Source organism: Catharus ustulatus, chromosome 6, assembly GCF_009819885.2.
Source record: "Catharus ustulatus isolate bCatUst1 chromosome 6, bCatUst1.pri.v2, whole genome shotgun sequence".
Classification (NCBI taxonomy): Eukaryota; Metazoa; Chordata; class Aves; order Passeriformes; family Turdidae; genus Catharus; species Catharus ustulatus.
Window position 1 is genome coordinate 31952725 of NC_046226.1, and position 20820 is coordinate 31973544.

The following is a 20820-nucleotide window of genomic DNA, read 5'->3' on the forward strand; positions in this document are numbered from 1 at the left end:
GATATTAAATGGAGATTACTTCTCTAAGTGTGGACACTTAAAGCTTACCTAATAAGTGATCTCAGCTATTTCTGCTCTCTTTTGATAAAGATTTCTTAAAAATGCAGAGAAGAAGCCTTAAAAATAAACTCAAACCTATGCACTGTTTGATTATTGCTATTTGTCTTTTCAATATACAGATCCTATACAGCATACTGAGTCAGACAGATTATCTGCCTGCTTCTTCTGCTCAGGAAATGAGTAATATTAATAGTGGTCTAACAAAAAACTTCATTGCCCTCACCAGTACCAGATTCACCAGTGTTCTGAGATCACTGAAGTACCTAGGATTTGTTCTTTCCCACTGAACAAAAAGCTGAGTATTAGGACAGGTGCAGCATCACAATGCCAACTTTCCCTTTGCATCATATAACAACACTACCCAAAATAATTATTTAGTTTTACATTGTCTTCTTAGACTATACTCAGAAGCAGTATGGATATAAACTTATCTGCAAAGGATGAACTTCATTCTCTTAAGCGAACATGTGTGGGAGATCCCCCTCCTGAAGTGTGGTGGCTGGCGCATTATCAAATGCAAACTCAAACATCTGGATGCCAGATATGGACACTTGCTTGTTTTGCACTGCTGAGTTATCTGCAGAATATGCTGTGAAGCTATGTACTTTGATTTGAGAGGATAATCCTATGGATGCAGAAATCTCACACTGTTTTAGAGGATGATGCAATTTTTCTTATGGTTAGTCTTTTGTCTTCTCTACAATTCTGCATGCATCCGTTTGCGCAGGGCAGTTCATCTGAGAGAATTTCTCTACCTGTATTCTATAACTGCTACCTAAGGTAGACTAGCCAGTATACCATACATAGACAGTACAATCATTTGTACATGACTGTACAACAAATATGATCATAAAAGCTTGAAATAAAAACTAGATTGTTTTTCACTTTTGCTTCAGGTTTCTACATTCTCTGTTGTAAGTAGTCAAAGGCTATTGACTTTTCCCTGTTTTTCACATACTATGAAAATTGGCACGAAGAAAGAGATGAGTGCTTAATTAGTATGTTCTTAGAACTAGGTCTTAACAACTTTACTTAAAAAAAAAAAAAAGGTTGACATTCATGACCCAATGGTTACATGCTTTTTTGGTTAGGTGCTGTCATGTGCCATTTAGTCTATTATGAATTTATTTCGTCCAGGACATTGATTACAGCAGTCCTCAAATAATTTGTCTGCTGACAGGTAGGACTGCCCACAGATTGAAATTACACAAAATACTATGGAATAAACAGACATTAAAAGAGCAACAAGCATAATTCCACTATTGTATTCAGAGTAATATACATTTCTAAAGGTCCTCTCTACAGAACAATGTTTTCCCCTGAACTAGCTCCCTGTGAACTAGTTTGTCAAACTAGATAGTCTCTGAACACAGATTCTGATTAAAATCAGTCAGACTGCTTTGTTAGTACGATATTTTAAAAGTTACGCTAGTGATATTCCCAAATCCTGATGGTAGCTCCTAGCTGTTTCCATAAGCAAGAGGCAGCATATCCTATTGCTGCCTTGAGCAACACAAGTGGTGACAGGCCAGTCATTTGCTACCTCAGACAAGAAAGGGTGATGAGTTCTAAACTTTTCTTCAGTGACACCACTTGTTTTGGTGTCTTTCTTCTACCAGCACTCCAATTTTCATTAAACTTGTAGGACTACATTAGCTATGTCTACAACTGCAAGCCTTTAGAAATGGATTTTTAGACAGCAACAGTTCACACTATACATGCTTCAGGGAGTTTTAACTATCTTTGATCTGATCCTGAGGAATTTAGAGAGTACTATACATGGAGACTGACAGCATGCTCCTAAAACATAACTTCTCATTTGACTTTATTCTGAAAGGTGTTTGTGCAGTCTGAGACTGCTCTGCATTGCTCTGCAATGCAAACACAGCAAAGGAGACAACTGGTACATGTGATTCAACAGTGCACTGCTGACTCAGTAAAAAATTACTATTGTATATATTGGCCAGAAGATTTCAAAAGCTACTCAAGTACAGCAAACAACTGAGAGAGATAGAGATGCTCTATTTTAGTAGAACATCATGGCATGGAAAATAAAAAGAAAATCCATCTCTGAATATGCTTAAAAACATAACCCAGCTTTAGTAATAAAGCTTCTATCCTATCCCTATGTTGCTGACACTTCTGCCAGCAAATTATTCAGACCTTTAGTAATAGCAGTTTTTTTCCATCTCATTCTGATACCTTTCACACAATACTGGCAGGCACAAAGTTATTCCTTCTTTTCCTTATTCCTCTACATCCCAAGAGACATCTGTAAGCCCTTGTGCTTTTAAAGTGCTAGATGCTCAAAGGCTCTTTTGAAATTAATAATAATCAATGCCAGCAGCATCTCAACACCCTACCCAGTATTTGCATGTGATGGAGGGAAAACAATAGCAAAAAAGGAGACATCAACTTGAGTTGTTCCAGCAGTTGTTTTAAATGGTGAATATTTTCCTTTTCTTAATGTGAAAAAGAAATAAACAATATCCTTAAACAATATCTTTTTAAATCCAGAACATAAGCAGACTCTCAATTACCCCAGTGCTCTGAAAAATCTGTATTTCTCTACAGTTGTATTGGCAAACTCGAATAATTTCTACCAGTAATGGAATTTACAACTGACTAGCCCCACACTTTGAAAAATGCCATCCAGTAATTCTCTTTCTGATTCTTATGTGGTAACATCAGTTTGGGATGTACTTCTTATATCGTTAATGAAACAAAATGAAAATATTAAAAAATACCGACTGCATATTTGAAGCCCAAAAGATTTATGTATAAGTCCTCCATTTAATTCCTGCTGGTGGACGACTTGCTTTAGAAAAAGCAGAGAACTGCAGGGGAGGAATATGAAAACACTGTACTGAAAGTGTTATGCTAACTGTAAAGGTACAGAAGGAGTTGTACCTAAATTCAGTTCTAGTTTTTAGGTAAAACTTTTACTTATACTGGAATATATTGCAAGAATGATTCCTCTGGTAGTTTAGGAGATGATACTCAAAACACATTCTGCACTATCAGAATTATCTGAGGACTATGAGAATTTATCCATGCAAGTACAATACATTAAGTATAAGAAACACTTACCTTGTTGAATGTCCTTCATCTCCAAGTGCAAACTCGATATTAAAATTCCTACAGTTTGAGACCGTTTTCCATCCAGTAATTTGATAATCTAGAAAGGTGATGCAAGATGATCTGAGATTCATGGGAACACTATACAATTCAGTCACTCTTATAGCAGAAGCTAATTTGTGAATTGACTTCAGTATTTCTCCAAACATCAAACCCTTTTATCAACTAAACGTGGTAGTAAGACCTTCATCTTATCTTTGTGCTTTGTATCTTAACAAATGAATCATAAGACTGAATTCTCACCAGGTCTACTAAACAACATCACCTCTTACTTGTAGGATGCTATACGCAGGAAAAGAAAAAGGCACATCAAATATTTATTCCGGAATATGGTTTCTCCTCCTTTTTCTTTAAATGATATTTAAGAACTATTAAAGACACTGAATACATCAGAAGTTCCTTAGTTTGTCTGGTAGTTGGCATTTCAGTATGAACAAGTTTATGTCTATTTTTCAGCAAAGAATCAATTCCTGACCAAGAATTGAAGAATTGTCTTTTTATGTGCTCTCAACACTACTTCTGGAACACTGGGCACCACTCACAAAGTATTTCTTTTGGTCATGCCTGAATGTGCTTATTCCACACTGCTGACACTCCACAGGGATTTCTGGATATTTTTCACATTTGGGTACAGATATTTGATAGTATAATACACTGACATTCAGACTGTAATACTTTCTGATGTCGGTTCAAGGGGAGAAGAAGAAAGAGAAGGAAGAGAAACCTTAATGTTATTTTGGTTGGTTGAAATTAGTTATAAAGAAGGGGATCAGTGTAGCTCAGATGTTAGAAATGTAAAAAACAAATTTCCCACAATGTCTAGGCCATTGGTATTTGTGATTTTGATTTATTTAATAAGGAAGATAGGGCAGGAGCACATCACAAAATGCAATACAGACACAGGCTCTTCAAAAATACAAAATGTTGAAATCCAAGTAGATGGTTTAATTCATAGTGTTGATGTACAAAAACTATTAAAAATACTAACTCCTATGCAAAATTAAAACTAATAGCTATATTTTCCCTAAATTTATATTCTTAGCATTTGAACAATATTTGATCTATATTTCACCAAATTTAATTTTAATATTAATGGTGGCACTCATATTTAGATATTTAATAATAATAAAAACTTAAAGCAATTGTTCTCCCTTATTCCTGGAATACTTTTATTGATGCTGATATTAGAGACAGTTAACTGAAAAAATCTATACTAACTCATAAAAATGTTTCCCACCTGTGTTTTATGTGATTTACAAATATTTAACTATGAAAATACTTAGTCACTCATATATGCAAAACTAAATATTTTGACAAACAGAGGAAAAAGAGAAATGATACTGACATTTTCACATGCAAATGCGAAGTTAGTTCTAATTTAGACTACTGAAATTGGAAAAAACACACACAAGTTGGAACTCATGCTCTCTTCAACAAAGATGTGATAGATATTTTAGGTCCCTCTTGTAGGTCCTCAATAATAAACTTACGTTAAAGTAGATAGTGCGTATTTTCCGCCAAAATTTGAAAAAAAATCTATCCTAAGAGATTTTCTGCCTATATGTACAGCACATATGATGGATAGTAAGACAGTAATACTATGGAAAGTGTTTTTTTCAAATGACAAAGAATTCAGGCTCTGTATTTCGTGAGTACACAAGCAGACAAGATGATTTTGCTCCAAGTTACCTTAAATGAATGCTGGGAAAACATCACATCCTGTTGACTGATTCTTCTGAGCAAATATAAGTAACTGCTCGGTTTATCATGGTCATTTCTGAAGCTTTACATGAATTTGCTGAACTCCGCAGCACATTAACTTCTTACAGGGATAATTACAGGTTTGAGCAGTATGCAATTTGTACAGCTTACTGACCTCCAAGTTGACCTTGTTCAGGGCAAATTCATAGGTTGTCATAAACCCCATTAGACATGCCTAGTTTGAGGCAAAACCTTTCCAGACTGTAGTTGTTGCCGACAACATGACATTTGAAATCATTCCACTGAAGTATTTGTAAGTGCTGATACCTTCTTCAGATATGATCAAACTAGCTCACATCTACTAAGCAAGACCTTCCCCTTAAATGATTTGTGAAAAAACCCCTTAAAGACAGCCCTATATAATTTTAAAAGTTAAACCAGAGATTAATGATTTAAAATGGCAGCTGACTGTATGTTCACATGCATTTTAGACAAATGTACACATGGTCACAATTACCAGTCATCAAACTAGACACAGACTACCTGAAATAGTTTCAACCAAGTAACTGAAGGATAATACTTTATTCAATAGGGAGCAAAAATGGAGGACCACAACAACAGAATAGCTTAAATTGAGCATGAAACTGCCTCAAACCCACAGTTACAATGCTAAGTATTATACTGGAATTTTGTCATAGATTTTTAGAATCAACGTGGAACTTGAAAGATTCTGCAGTTAAGAAAATATACAATCAGTAGCAAGTCAGAGAACTAATTTTAAAAGACACTAGTTTTGTACCAAATGATGGTTATTCTGGCAAAGTCACTAAGGGGGATTATACATGTGTGTGAGTTCCAAATAGAAAGAAGACACACAAAAAATCAGCAGTTTTTCAGTTCAGTAAAAAGGCAAATAAAAGGAAAGTTTGTAAAGACTGCATTGAACTATTTAGTCTATGCTTTTAAAACACAAATCACTGATCACCTCTCAGCATATTGGGACTTGCTTGTAGTTGGCAGTGACAGGTAAGCAGCTACAACCCAGCTGACGCCGCTGATGCTGCTGTGCCAGCTGGTGGGGCTCGCCAGCTGCCTGTTGCTTCTCCAGATTATGAATATATTGTAATGGATGTAGCATCTTCTGGCTTAGTGACAAAATTGTGACTGCTGGTGATAATTCATTTACTTCACTGATCCAAAGCATTATTTATTTTTTGTGTTTTTTTCCCCCCTAATTTTTAATGTTATTAGGTTAGTTGTTTTGTTGTAAACATGTGTCTCATCTACATCTTTTAAATCTTTGTAATCTAATTAAAAAGTGTAGATATACCAAAGCTTGTATACACTAATAAATTATTCTGTCATTCCCATTAGAAGGTGTTTCCCTAATGTAGCCAGAAATGTATTTCATTAAATACTATACAACAGACTTTACTACAACAGTTTTGTCTAACTGCAATGTCTACATTCTGTCCAGGAAACTTACTGGTGCTGAAATCTGAAGAGATTCAGTTTACTTTAGTGATTAAAAGCTAAATCCTTCCTCCTGGTGGTGCATGGATTCCTTCCATAATACTTAAATTTACTGAGAAAAGCCATAAGCTAAAAAGCTGTCCTGCATATTACAGCATTTCCCTCCATTCCCACTCACCAACTTTCACAGCAAATCAATAGCCTGGACCCATGAGTAGATTGCTGAAACCCTCTTCAAACACAGGAAGAATATCCTGCACAAGAAGCCAAACTATGTCCCTCAAGCCATTCTGCATAAACACTCCAAGAGTTACCAATGAAATTTCAGAAGCTTTAGACATCTCTCGTACTCCTGCTCAAGGGAGAGCCAGATTTGACTATGTTTTCCTTAACATGGATGAACCATAACTTTATATTTTTAAGACTAGTTACAATTTTATCAGCTTGAAAACACCACTACTTTTAGCCTTTTTCTAAAGTACATACAAATTGCAATTTATCAGATTCAAACAGGAGGTATGAAATGAGCTAGTAAGAAACTTACTTCAATATCTTTACTCCAATCAGAACTGCAAAGATTAGACAAACTGAAAAATAGATATCCACCCTGTGGATAATTTCTATATTCTACATGACTTCAGGGCCTTATGATAAACAAGGAATGCCAGTTATTTTCCTCAGCACAGCATAAAACATAAAAAGAAAGTGAGAGTGCCTCGGAAGAGCACGCACTAACATTTTACTACTTCTGCTTAAGTTTGAACACTGTTTATTATCTTATGCAGACAGCTGAAGACAGTCATTGTGTTTCAACCCTGCAAAGCTTCCAACATTTTCTGCAATATCTGCCCTTCTTGCGGAAACACAAAATTTATTAATTGTAATTCCTCATTTAGTTAGATGGACAAAAAACTTGCTGACAGGCATATCCCTTTCAGTTAAAAAAATGCAATTCACTCAAAATATTGACACTCTTCGTAAATGAGAACACATGTTAATAATTATGAGAAGTCTGTTAGAGATAATAGACAACAGAAAAGCCATTATCTTTAATGTCCTCCTGCGTCTTTGAAATTATAATCATTGCACTAAAGGGCCAAAAATGATTGATGGACTTTCATTTGGAGCATACACCTGACACAAATTATTTGACATTTACTCATTTTTTCTGGTAAGATGAAGACAGAGTGGCATCACAAATATCCAGCTATCCTGTTTCTTGAAAAAGTATAGAAAATACTTGAGTTTTTGAGGCTAAATTACTAACAAGTGCTCAAATATATCGGAAAAACGAATGCAACTTCAAAATATGTGTTAAATCTAGCAATTGAGCTACAAAATGCACATGAAAAAAAATTGCAGCAAAGAAATCTTTTTAAAATATCTCTTTTTCAATATTACAGAGTACCATAGCTTAATACATAACAAATAATGTATTTTATCTATTTGATTCATATTCAGAGACTTTTGTTTTCTTCCGGTAATTTGAACTTTTCCTGCTGCAGATTTAACCAGTTCAAAACTATAAAATAACTATGAAATAAATCCCACTCCTTCTACATATTATTTATCCACCTAGAGTCTCTGGCAAAGTCAGCAATCATCTCTTCTCCATTTCATGGACATCAACTCCAAACATTTACTGCATTACATTACTTCATATGAGATTGTAATGCATCTAAGCCTTAATTCAAAGACATTTTTATGAGAGAAGAATTATATTTTTATTATTTAAATATATTGCATAGTATTTTGCTCTAATATTGAGACATAAACAATATATACATCTAGCCAGTAAATTCTCCCAACCAGAAAAAAAGAATTCGATTCTCAAGGCATAATATCAAAACCTCAGAATACTAGTTTTTATCATATTTACATAATACAGTATAGCATTAAATAAAAGACTGCATACATGCAGAGAAGAAAACAAGAGTTTCCTGAATATTTCAGAGGGTGTTCAGTTGGAAAAAAAATTAAAACTCTTCCAAAGGCACTACATTTTCCAAAGGGCTACCTGATCAAGGAAGCATGAGAGCCACACAGTTTGCAAAGCTTCTAAACCAAGATAATCATTACCATTATAAACCTCAAGTATATATATGTGTAGATTGTATCACTATCAAGTGAATGTACTATATTTTTCCAAAGTAAATTATTGAATTTCTAAAAATAAGTAAAATCACCTTCCCTGCACTCCTTTAAGTTGCATTACCATTGCTGCTTAGATTCTTAATTTCCCTTCCTTTCTTCACCCACGTACTTGTCAGAAGCCCCTAGAAATCAGAGTCACCCAATAAGCCATTTCTCCTGGCATGAATGCAACAAATTTGGGAATCGTGAAAGTGCTTCCATTCTTGAAAAAAGTATAGCCAGCTGTTTCAATCCATAGGACAATGGACAGAAAGTGGACTTTATGTCTTTTAATTTAATTACAGCATCAAGATGTTGAACAGGAACTCAAAATGTCATTTGAAGTATTTCTGCACTTCAAGACAGTTATCAATTATATGTGTACCATTCTAAACAAACTTTCCTAAAAATCTCCAAATACAGAAATACAATTTCCCTAGCCAAAATTTTTCTGCATTCCTTTGGTATCCTTGCTCTTAGAAAGCTTTTCATAATTTTTCTTTGCAGCAGCTGCATGCACTTGATTACACTTATAACTGTCCCAATCAACTTTCTCCTTTCTAGACTAAACAATCATAATTATTTGATTCTTTCCTTAGAGACTACTTCCCTTTTGTCATTCTCTCTCTCCTTGACTCTTTACAGTTAGCAAACTTTTATTGAAGGGTTGTAGTGCCTAAATCTAGGTGCAGCTCTTAACTGAGACACGGCCGAGAAGTCTATCTTGCAAGCAACACTTGATCTATCAGAGTTCCTTTTTTCATTTTTAGCAGTACTATGATTTGAAAATTCATATTCCTCTTGCAAGCCACTATAATGCCAAGACTTTCTGCTGACCTATTACCAGTCAGTTAGCCAGCTATACCCCATCCTATTTTTTAGGTAGCTGAATATCCTTAATCGTATTAATTGGTTAATTGCATTAGCTTTGTGCTTATCTTTGTCTGGTAGACCAGATCTCAGATACATGAAAGCCTTCTGAAGGATCTACATCAGTACATTTGAAACCTCTTGCAAATAGGTGGTGGCTGCAGAGTTAGTTATTCTGCTATCCAAAAAATAAGCAAAATACCAAGGTAACTACAACCAGCAAAGAAGTTCACAGATTCCTCGGTGTATTCTCCTATTTTGACAGTGAGTATATATATACATATATACATATATACGTATATACATATATATCTATGTATAGAATAGAAATATTATTGCTGATATATTGAAATATTACTGATATATTATGAATAATTATTTTATAGAATATATAATGTTGTAATTATATATATGTATAAATACATATATATAAAATATTTATATATACTCAGAAGTTACTTTCTGACCATAACTTTCCAAACAGAAAATAGACCAGCAGAGACCATTCCAATGGTTAATCACCCTTTCTGTGACAAAATTCTTCGTAATGTCCAACCTAAACCTCCCCTGGTGCAGCTTTTGTAGTACAGCTAGATACTTTTGGCTGAAAATGGCAGGTGTCTATCAGCTGTAAATAGAAAAAAACCACAGCATATGGTGATTTTTTTTAATCTGTGTTGCCATACAGTGGCTACTACCTGGAAAAATGGGTAAGAATGGGACAAACTGAAATTTCTACAGGCTTTCCACAGAAGCATTCATTTTACAGCCTAAGCATGCAAATTATTCCAACTGGTTTCACAAAACTAATAATTCTGAGAATAAATTGAATAACATTGTTTTATTTGGAACAGCAAAAGTATTAAATGAGAATCAATTATCCTCTAATTCAAAAGATAAAATCTTCCAATTGAAAAAGGAATTTGACTCTGAGGCACTGATGCAATTCTCATTCAAGGAGCAAAGTACTGAATAATCATGTTGTAATAAGCAGACCTGCACCATCTATTGGTCTGTCATTTCCCTAAATACCAAAGAGGTTGAACTTAGTGTGTATAAAAGGCTATGAAATAGGGCATAGTTTGTGCAGAGAAGAGGTTTAATGCAGTGAGTGGGCCAGTCTTAACAGGTATCATTAAATAAAACAGCTTAACTGTTTCAAACACAAACTACAACTTCATTGCTGTACCTGTTTCTTGCTCTGGAAGGTTGTATTAGAGAACATGAAAAGGAATTTATAAATAAGTACAAAATGACATCAGGTCATCAGTACATAATGGCTTCAGGTAAATCTGTAATATATGATGAGCCTCATAAGATTTGTGTTTCTTAATATCTGTAGAAAGAATCTTTAACCAGACTATATAATCCCCTGCAATGTGACACTGGTACCATTTTTAAGACACCAGACAAGAAGAAATTTATGTACTGAAGTAAAGAAAAAGATTCTTGCTAAAACCCTAATAGATATAACTGCTGGAAAAAAGGCAATAAACTTTGAGAGCCTAAAAACCTTGAGGAAACTAGAAATTAAACCAGCCAAACTGACAGCTTTATATTGATCTACAGGAACTCTGTTATTATCTACTAATAAACCCTCCTATAAAGTAAATAAAATGCCTCTCTACTGCTGTATCATTTGCAGCTCGCCAAGATTGATCCACTGGAGCCAGCCTGCAGATATCTGGGCTTTCAGAGAGACAAAGAAAAACACAGGATCATCTATGAGGGACAACTGTCTGTAAAAACATTCACCTGCTCCTATGAGTCATTTAACTGAGAAAGGTGAAAAGACAGGATATACTAAAAGCTTCCATACGCAATTAAAATTTTCTTTGAATTCTAAAAGCAGATTTATTTTAATTTTTAAATTGACAAAGTGATGTAATGTTTCACACAACTGACCATGAGTTTTATAAATTCTCACAGAAAACCCGACAGTTCCCATGGTTTGTAACACCATGATCACAACCCCATCAATTTTTCAAACCAAAGACAAGGCAATATAATTCCAAATTTATTTTTTAGGGAATTTATTTTTTGTATTTTCCCACAGTAGTTTAAAGGAACATTTTCATTTCATTGATTTCAGTAAAATATTCATTGTCTTAAAATAGTAAGTGTACCTTTAATAACTAAGCAGAATAACTAAAACATTGATGGAAATAAAAAAGATATCTTTGCACGAAAACACACTGGTTGCTCACAAGAAATAATGCATATTATTATACCAATATGTTTTGTAAATATTATCCAATTAAATTTTGGATAAGCCAAGAGAGATCATAAAAAAATCAGGCTACTCAAACAAATAGGTTAGTTTACAAAGCAGCAAGGAAAAAGAAAAACACAATTTCATCTTTCAGTACACAGGTCTAATTCTGTACCTGGTTTGCTGCCACCCCCAAGAGAAGTAGATATACTCCCTTAAATTAGATTTTGAAATAAGAAGGCAACTATTTGTGCATATTAGTTGCCCATTAAAGTTACAGTGATTAAATTCTTCAAAGTTCTTTAGAAACCTGTATTTCCTATTACATAATTCTTTATGAAAAAAAGCAAATTAATGAAATGTAAAAATAAATCTTAGAAAGAAGGTATAAGATATGCTAACTAATGGAATTTCTGGATACAGCTGCTGCTACATACCACATTCACATCAAGTATTTTTCAAGTAAAATATCTCAAAATATTTTTCACAGAGATGTTCATGCCCAACTTCAGTCTAGTATTGGAAGGACAGTAACAATTATTTCTTTGGTGTGCATTTACAAATGCCAGCATGCCCCCATCCAGGTCCCATTTTTAATTATTTACTTTTTGCATCACATGAATTCGGGTTCTATAAATTCTCACTAGCTGTTGCATTAAGACAATACAGGGAATTTAAGACCAAAGATGTTCTGAAAGATCAGAGAGCACCAATATGCATATGCGTTTCATACTCTACATATTATGGAATTTAAAGTAGAAAGCACAGCTCACATGCAAAGTGCCCTCTTGTGGTTCCAAGCAGATAAACTCAAAGAGATTTAAAACACAATAAATGTTTCAGTAGTTTCATATATGTAATCACACTGTTTTACAAAAAGGTATATTAATTATTATTCAGTCTAGAATTTTTCTGGCAGCAAATACTACTAATGGCATTTCTTTTTCCTATCCGCCTATCCCAATTGGCAAATGCCAGCTGTTTCTGATATGGATCATGTCTGAAGCAGACAATATCTGCTCTACAGCAATGACACAGCTACTGCAGGTAGCTTTGGCCAACAAAGACATGATTGTCCTGTCCCTTCCTCCCACATCTCCTTAGCTATACTGGGAAAAAAATTGGCATTTCTTATTCAAAATGTTGTTTTAAATTTTATTTTTCCAATAAAATTAATCTCAGTGGATGAGAGGTTTGCTGGAGTAACTAATGATAAGTATTAACTACAAATCAAGGGCAAATAATGGCCTGATATACTGGCACTTTCAGATATTAATTAGAACTTTAATTCTACTCTCCCACACAGTATTTTTTCTACCTCGTTGGAATGTGGAACTTTCATTATCAAAGGCAAAAAATCTTCCAAGGTAAATAATAGCCCTGGCATTCTCAAGCAAGAGAATTGAGATTAAAACAATAATCCACAGTCTTCCTTTTTGTTCATTCAAAAAAACCCAAAAATTAAAAGGGATTTTTCTCAAAATGAAACACTAAACAGTACCACACAAAAAATGAACAAACAAAGAAACAATAAATACCTTTTTGGCCTTGGTTTTTTTTTCGTAAGTCTCTGATAATGGTTTCCTTTTTTCCTGAGTGGTATCTTTGGAGAATAAATATTCAAACTCTGTAGTGTCAAGTATATCAGGCTCTTCCAGTGATTCCCATAATGTTGGCATAGCAGTTTTCCTATAAAGGGAAAAGTAATAAAATTTCTAAACATTATGAGAAACCGTAACAGATCTATCCATAATAGATGAAAATCCATGACAGATTTGAACTCAAATCAACACAAAGAGCATTCCTTTCTTATACCTTGCTCTTGTAAGGAGTCAAATTTTTTTTTGATTGGTTATTAGTTTCAGCTATTTAGTCCATGCCTGCTAGACTATCAAAATGCATCATTTGTATTGCACTGTTCTTTGTGCAACAACAGCAACTTGTGCAAATACGTCAAGAGATTTCTGCCACTTCAACTAGGATTAGAAGTACTCCAATGTCAGCCTTTTTGAGAAATTCCCAGTAATCTTAGACCTATAAAAATAAACAATATCAACAAATAGTGAACAAACATTATTAAAGCATATTTTAAGAGCATTTGGGGCAATTTGTATAGGACTTACTTCATGTTATCCACAGATGTTATATGCTCATATTTATCCTTGTTGCAGTTCTGAGAAAATACAGTAATTATGTGGCTTATATTTTGGGAGACTAGCCAGTATTCTTCTCCATTTACCCAACTGCAAATTTTAAATGTGGATTATCTTCCCTTCTTTTTTGTCTTCCAAGACCAGATTTAGTTTTGGATCAGTTGGGAGCTTGTTTACATAATCCTCTAGTTTTATCTGGATTACAGGAAAATAATATGTAGTGCTACAAACATTGTACATCAATTCTGAAAGGGCTTTGTTTCAATATTTCAGTGTTTCAGTAAAATACGTGGGACAAAACTTCTGAGTGCTGTTGTCTGTTTATCAATAGAAGGTGGGATAATTTCTTCCAGCAGATGTCACTAAAAGGCAGTGAAATTATTTGCAATTAAAAAAGGGTGATGAAAACCACTTTAAAATACAAATGGCTGATGTCACTAAACATAGATGTAATATGCCAAAAAATGGAACACCAACCAATTCAAAAGGAATCAATTTTTTTTTTCTCAAATTTAGGATTTTTTTCCACTTAATACTCAACTGTCTATTATCATGAATCTTTAAGAAACTTTTTATTCTTTTCTATTACCATCTGCTGATGCAGCATATTCCATGTCACAGGACATGCCTAGAGCTCCACAGCTTTGCTCTTCCTGATATTAGCTGTTGTGATAGCAATACTGAAGAATGAAGGACTCTTTCTGGCTCTGCAATAAGAAGCCCTGGACAGCTTCTGATCTGAGCAGCAAAACCCTTGAAGAAATTTCCAGTTCTAATAAAGAGCATGAAAATGCTGGACCATTACATCTGGTGACCAGTAGTTCATCAGAATGCTATGAATTATATCTTACCTTTAAAAAGCTTGGTGAATCAGCCCTATTTCAGAAAGAAAACTTCTATTTCATAGATTCAATGGGAAGAACTACAATAAAGTTTATTTATGGACCAACTATTTATTCACTATGAAACAATTATGCTGAAGAAATACTGGGAAAGTAAAACCAAAATGTTCAAGCCTCCTACTCCAAAATATTTCAATTCTGAAAAATTTTAATTTTCAGAAAATTTTAATTCTTTTTAATTCTGAAAAACTAAGAATATACAACTGAAATTTCACTAATTTCTTTGCTCCTGTCAAATATTTAATATTAACACCTTACAATGTTTCATTACACTGGAATAATGATGCTTTCTCATCACAATAAATTTTGAGCTGTAAAGTAAAATAAAACTCATATTTAAATCCACTTAACTGCAGATATTTACTTCAAAAGTGTTTCAAAATTAAAATATTACTATAATGTTAAGTAATTTAAATATATATAATTTATAAAAATCCATATTATAGGATAAATAAACTATAATAAATAATTTCTAAAATTTACAGTATAATCACACTATATAATACTGTATGTAATATACTGTGTGTATATATCATATAGCACAAATAATATTACGATGTGTTATAACAGTAAGCCATATATAGGAATATAATTTAACTTATTAAAATGTTCAAATTTAGCATCTTGGTAACTGTTGCTAGGCTAACATGATTTTCAATACAGTTAATAATGATTTGAAGTTTAAGATGAAACAATAATGTAATTTCGTTACTTGTATTAATGCAGGACCTGAATTAATGGACAACCCTTTATTAAAATAAAATAGTCTGTGTCACTTAAGCTTTCCCCAAAAATAGTTTTTGATCCATCCCTCCTATTGAGCTCCATATTACAGTAATAAACTCAAGAAGGAAAGTCAGAATCAGTCAAATCCAAAAGACCAGCTGAGTAGCTGTGGTGGTAAAGCATTAACGCTGGTTCAGAAAGTGTAATTGGGAAAACTGCTTTTCTCCTGTTAGCTAAATAAATGGGTAACATAAACAAAGATTGTAGGATCATATAAAAAAACTTGGCCAAAAAATGTTTATTTATGCCTGTTCACCAAATGACCACTTACAAACTAATCAACAAAACAGTGTATTTTGTAGTAACTTTGGATTTGATACAACAGAACACACTACTAGAATACTGTTAGACAACTCTTGAATGACCTGGGTTGAAAGAACCTTGAAGATCATCTCATTCCACCCCCTTGCCATGGGCAGGGATAACCTCCGCTAGACTAGGCTGCATAGGGCCCCATCCAATGTGACCTTGAACACTTCCAGGAAAGAGGCATCTGCAGCTCCTCTTGGAAACTTTTCAGTGTCTCATCACTCTCACAGTAAAGAATTTCTTCCTTACATTCCATTTAAATCTACTTCCTCTATTCCACAGATCCTACTGATATTGGGAGTTGCCCCAGCTCAGGCACAGGACCTTGCATGTGGCCTTGTCTGCAGTCCCACTTCTCAAGCATATCAAGGTCCCTCTGTATGCACCCCTCCCTCCAGCACATCTAGGATTCTATCCCTGCACTAAATCACAGTAAGGTAGGTATTTTTCCTTTAATTTTATATCTATTTTTTTAAAGCTGTAGAAGTCTCCATTGGTACTGAGACCTGTCCAAAATGGACACTTCATGCTACAGGTTGCTGAGCTGCATTTTACACATATGCTTTACTCTTCCTGCTCTGATGGAATCATACACAGAGGTTAGGTAGTTTAACTGCCTCCAGTTTCTAGAACTGTCATCACAGAGGATGACACAACATAGTTCTCTGGACATAGGATCACATGAAATTACTGGAAAGTAAAAATGACACTATATTTTCATCTGACCAAACTTTAACATTTCATTTCTAATTCTAAGGCAAATGCAATTTTAAGGAAAAAATCTTTCTAATCTCTTGGCTAACCTTTTACCTTTTAGCGCTAAATCTGGGAATCACCCTGTCACTACTGGTTACCCAAGCAGTGCTTGAATTATTGGGAAAAAAAAGCCCAAATAAAACAATATTGTTATGATGCAAAAAGTTTTCATTTGCAATACATATAATTTTAATTTAAATTTGATATTTTAAAACAACTTATTTTTCCAGACTTCTAGAAGTGATTCAGGTCTTTTTCCAGAATTATGTAAATTCCATGTCTCTACACTGACCTGTAAGTACCAACTCATAAGTCCAAATAAATATATTTTACCTGTTATCTTGCAATTGTATTCGTGTCCAGTACAAAGGCTTCATGGGGCGGCCAGGTTCAATGGCAGGTTTTCGAGGACCTTGGTTTGAAGATAAAGTGCTATTAAAAAAGAACCCAGGCCCAGGAGGTGGAGGGGGTGGAGGTAACCCAGATCCAGGCAGTGGAGGAGGAACAGGAGGTCCCTGCCCTGGAAGTGGTGGTGGTGGCGGTGGTGGCGGTGCTTGAAAATTCCTACAGCCTTCAGAAAGTGGAGGTGGCAGTGGTGGACCAGATGCAAACTGAGATGTCAGTGAAGTCAGACCCATTGGCAAAGGTGGTGCTGGAGGAACTACAGCAGGCAGTGAAGAATCAGGAAGGGGAGGAGGTGGTGGTGGTGGTGGAGGAGGAGGCAGCATTTGTTTTGGTTGACAAGACAAGACACTTTCTGATGACTGTACATTATAATTGTCCTTACTTTCACTTTGGGCAGATATACTATGTGTCAAAGAAGAAATATTAAGCTTTTTGGGTACTATTTGGTTATTTTTCACAGCTCTGTTTTCCTCTTCACTAGGCTTTATGAAAGTTTCTCTGTCAGTCTGTATACATACATTTCGGTATGCCTTTGGTGGGTTATCATCTTCAGTAGAAACACCAATATCCTTTGCTTTTTCATTTCTTCTGTTTAATTTATTATCAAGTTCATTCTTCAGATGTGCAATGGTTTCCTCAAGCTGAGCAGTTGAGACAGCATGTTCTCCACGAATATGGAATACCCTGAGTTCAAACTGAGACTGCAGAGCAACAAGGAAAAAACCCCTTAATGCAAATATTTTTCTGAAGCGTTTATCTATTAAAAATCTCCACATTTAAACTATGTTTTTAGATTAAGCAAAGTGGGAGACACTTCCCAGTTCTAAACGGTTTTATGCAAGCTATTACATAATTGGACAATTACTAATCTTTAAAGAAATGTAAACAGGGTGTGTTTCAAGAAAATATATTTTGTAAGTAAAACCCCAGAACAATTTGGGTAGTCTAAGTTGTACATTATCTTTCAGTAAATTTACCAGTTTTTAATTGAATGTAAAAATTAATGATATATTATGGAAAGAAGATACCTTTTTCAAATGTTATTCTATTTTATGACATGAGTCTATTGCTTATTTAATTTCATAAATATGTCATATGTACATATATATAGAGAAATAACATGTTAGGAAGTAAAAAATAGATTGAACAAAACAGGTTGAAATTAATTCAAGATAAAACATTAAATAAAGTAATATCTCAATCTATTATGTGTTATCATCAATAAATTCACAGAGGTACACATAAATTCTTCAACTTTATCTCTACTATTAGATTAAAATTTCATTTCTTCCAGATATATTTTAATCTAGAACTCAGGAAAATAAACATTAGAACCAAAAGAATCAAGAGGATTTCATTGGATAAGTAAGTAAGCAAAAAACCCCACTTTTCTTACCATATGTCAGAAAGATACAAATCCTTTGGCATATAAATATCTCCTTTAAAAAATCCAATACAATCCAATGCTGCTATTCCAGGTTATTAGGTCCCTATTTTCTATTATACCATGATACTATCAGGCAGCTGGCTGATATTACCACGATTCTTTGCAAGGCAATGACTCCTGAAAGAAAGTTTCTCATGGTTCTTTCAGGATTCCTCTACAAAAGGGAAGCCAACCTTTGAAGAGAAACAGCTAGTGAGCTGTGATTTTCCCAAATTCCTACAGGCACAGGAATTTACACTTAAAATTCCCATGCAGTGATTGTCAGAAGTGGCAACATAGCACTCACTCCCTAATTACCATTCCAAACTGAGTATTAGGTCAGAGCTACTGGTTTACTAGCACTAGCATTAATTAATATGTATCCAAGACATACATGTGTAGCTCAATGTGGCAAATATAATGTAATAGTTGGGATCTTATATGTAAAATGAAGCTTGACTAGATATGCAAACAAGATACTTATTCTTACAGGAGTATGATCAGCTTGAGCTCTAATCAATTTAGTAACACAAAATCTGAAGAAAACAATCTGAAAACACTGGTACAAAATGCTCCTTTACACTGGCAAGTGTAAAGGTGGGAAATCAAGTTTGAAGTCTTACAGAGAGAATCAAACAGATTTGCATGGGAAACAACCCAAATTCTACTAGTTTGATAGACAACTCAGAACAAATACATGTAACATTTACTTATTTTTTTTCCTTTTTCCTACTATTACTCCACTGGCACTCATCTTTATTATTCAATTCAACTATCACAAGATTTTCTGCCATTGAATTGCTCTAAAGAAACTGCCTTTCTTTTTAAACTTGGCATAGTGATCTATAAATGAGGTAATGAAGTCAGTTTGCCTTAAGGAATTTAACTTTTTTTTTTTATCATAGTACTTTGCTCCTATTGGACATCAAAAACTCCCTCACAGAACAATTTACTTTGAACGTTAAAGATTTTCCCAGCAGTAAATCTGAAGCCACCTTAAAAACACGCTGTAAAACAAGCACAGTATCTAACAAAACTATTTATTACATTTAAATGGGCATAAAAGTAACTGTGTTAGTATTATAAGCCTTTCCAAATACAGATCTCCAGTTTTAATTTACAATATAAAATTGGTAGTTTAAAGTTAAAATTATATTTGAGGTGAAAGAATGAAAAGCAAGAAAAAGCATAGAACTTTCTCATTTTCAGAATTATTTTCTGTAACTTCAAAAAACCCCATAAACAAGAATTAAAGCTAAAATTACTAAGCATTAGCAATTACAAAAAACAAGTAATACTTCTATTCAGTAACAAAACAAATTTTTTATTTTAATTACTTTTCATCTCAAAGTATGTCTTATTCATCAAAGTAAGATTACCTTCTACACCTACTTTCAACAAAAGTGTCAAGAATATGAACATTAATATGCACTATTTTAATATAGATGCATAAATAATATATGCATATTCTTAATAAATGTCTGCTTCCTGGAAAATATTTCTTAAAATGAGATTAAATGCTCTAAAGTCATATGATGAATCAAATGGAGGGGAAACATCATCAAAATGTAATAGTTTGGTCACAACTATTTTAGGCAAGATGAAATGGAAAATATTTCAGCAGAAAACAAGATACTTGATGGAAGGAAGGTGTAGGAAGAAGGCTAGAGGAGCAGAAGATATTAGAAGGCAGCTGAAACTAAAGCTGTGAAAGCCACCCTATGCATGAACGAACATGATTGATTTCTGAAGAAGGGCAGAGGATTTTGAAACCTATCAAAGAAAATTTCTGTAAAAATTGCTGCATAAAATGAAAGTAAGGCACTACAAAGAACAATGTAGGAGATGTTCATCATCAAGATTTATATATAAAGGATAGCAGGTTTTTTTCATTTGAAAACTGCACTTGTAACTTTGCTGACTGGTGTAGAAGTTTACTTGCTTCCCAGCAGCACACATTTAAGAAATCTGGATTGTATAGCTACATTCAATACCGAATAAACTATTGCAAGGAACATATTTCTATTCCCCTGACCATTTCATTTTCTTGCAGCAATAATCTGCTTTTTCAGAGAGTATTGAATTAAGCCCTCAAGCCTTGGTTTGTTGAGGTTCTCTGTCTTTCCGTTGTATCAGTGACTCTTGCCAGTCAGCCATTGACATATTACTCCCTCTCCTGTACACACATACACACACACAGAAAATTGATACAGCTGCCTAAACTTCCATGAAAGTAGAGATACATTTTTTCCAGGTTACTGCTACAAATACAGTATTTGAGGCATGAATGTTTCAATAAAGCCTTATTATTATTATTATTATTTTCTCTTCATACTGCTAGCTTAAAAGAAAAAACCCTTAGGTGCTGAAATCACATTTCAATCATCAGTTTGAAAGTATCTCCTGAGTATCTTAAGCCTAATCCATACAGCAGTGTTCTACTGAAAAAAGTTGCCTTACTTTGGTACAATCTTCCTTGCATTAATTAAGAGCCAA

The 20820-nt window shown here is 34.0% G+C and overlaps 1 protein-coding gene across 6 annotated transcripts in view; it reads right to left on the reverse strand.

The window, feature by feature from the left end:
• The window catches only part of FMN1 (formin 1), a 178523-nt gene that overhangs the window by 74570 nt on the left and 83133 nt on the right, over positions 1-20820 (reverse strand). For all 6 annotated transcript variants that reach the window (XM_033062175.1, XM_033062173.1, XM_033062176.2 and 3 more), the window contains 3 exons: positions 16827-17599; positions 13126-13276; positions 3151-3238 (listed from right to left, as the gene is read on the reverse strand). In XM_033062175.1, coding sequence (XP_032918066.1) covers positions 3151-3238; positions 13126-13276; positions 16827-17599 — 1012 coding nt within the window. The remainder of the gene's footprint in view (positions 1-3150; positions 3239-13125; positions 13277-16826; positions 17600-20820) is intronic.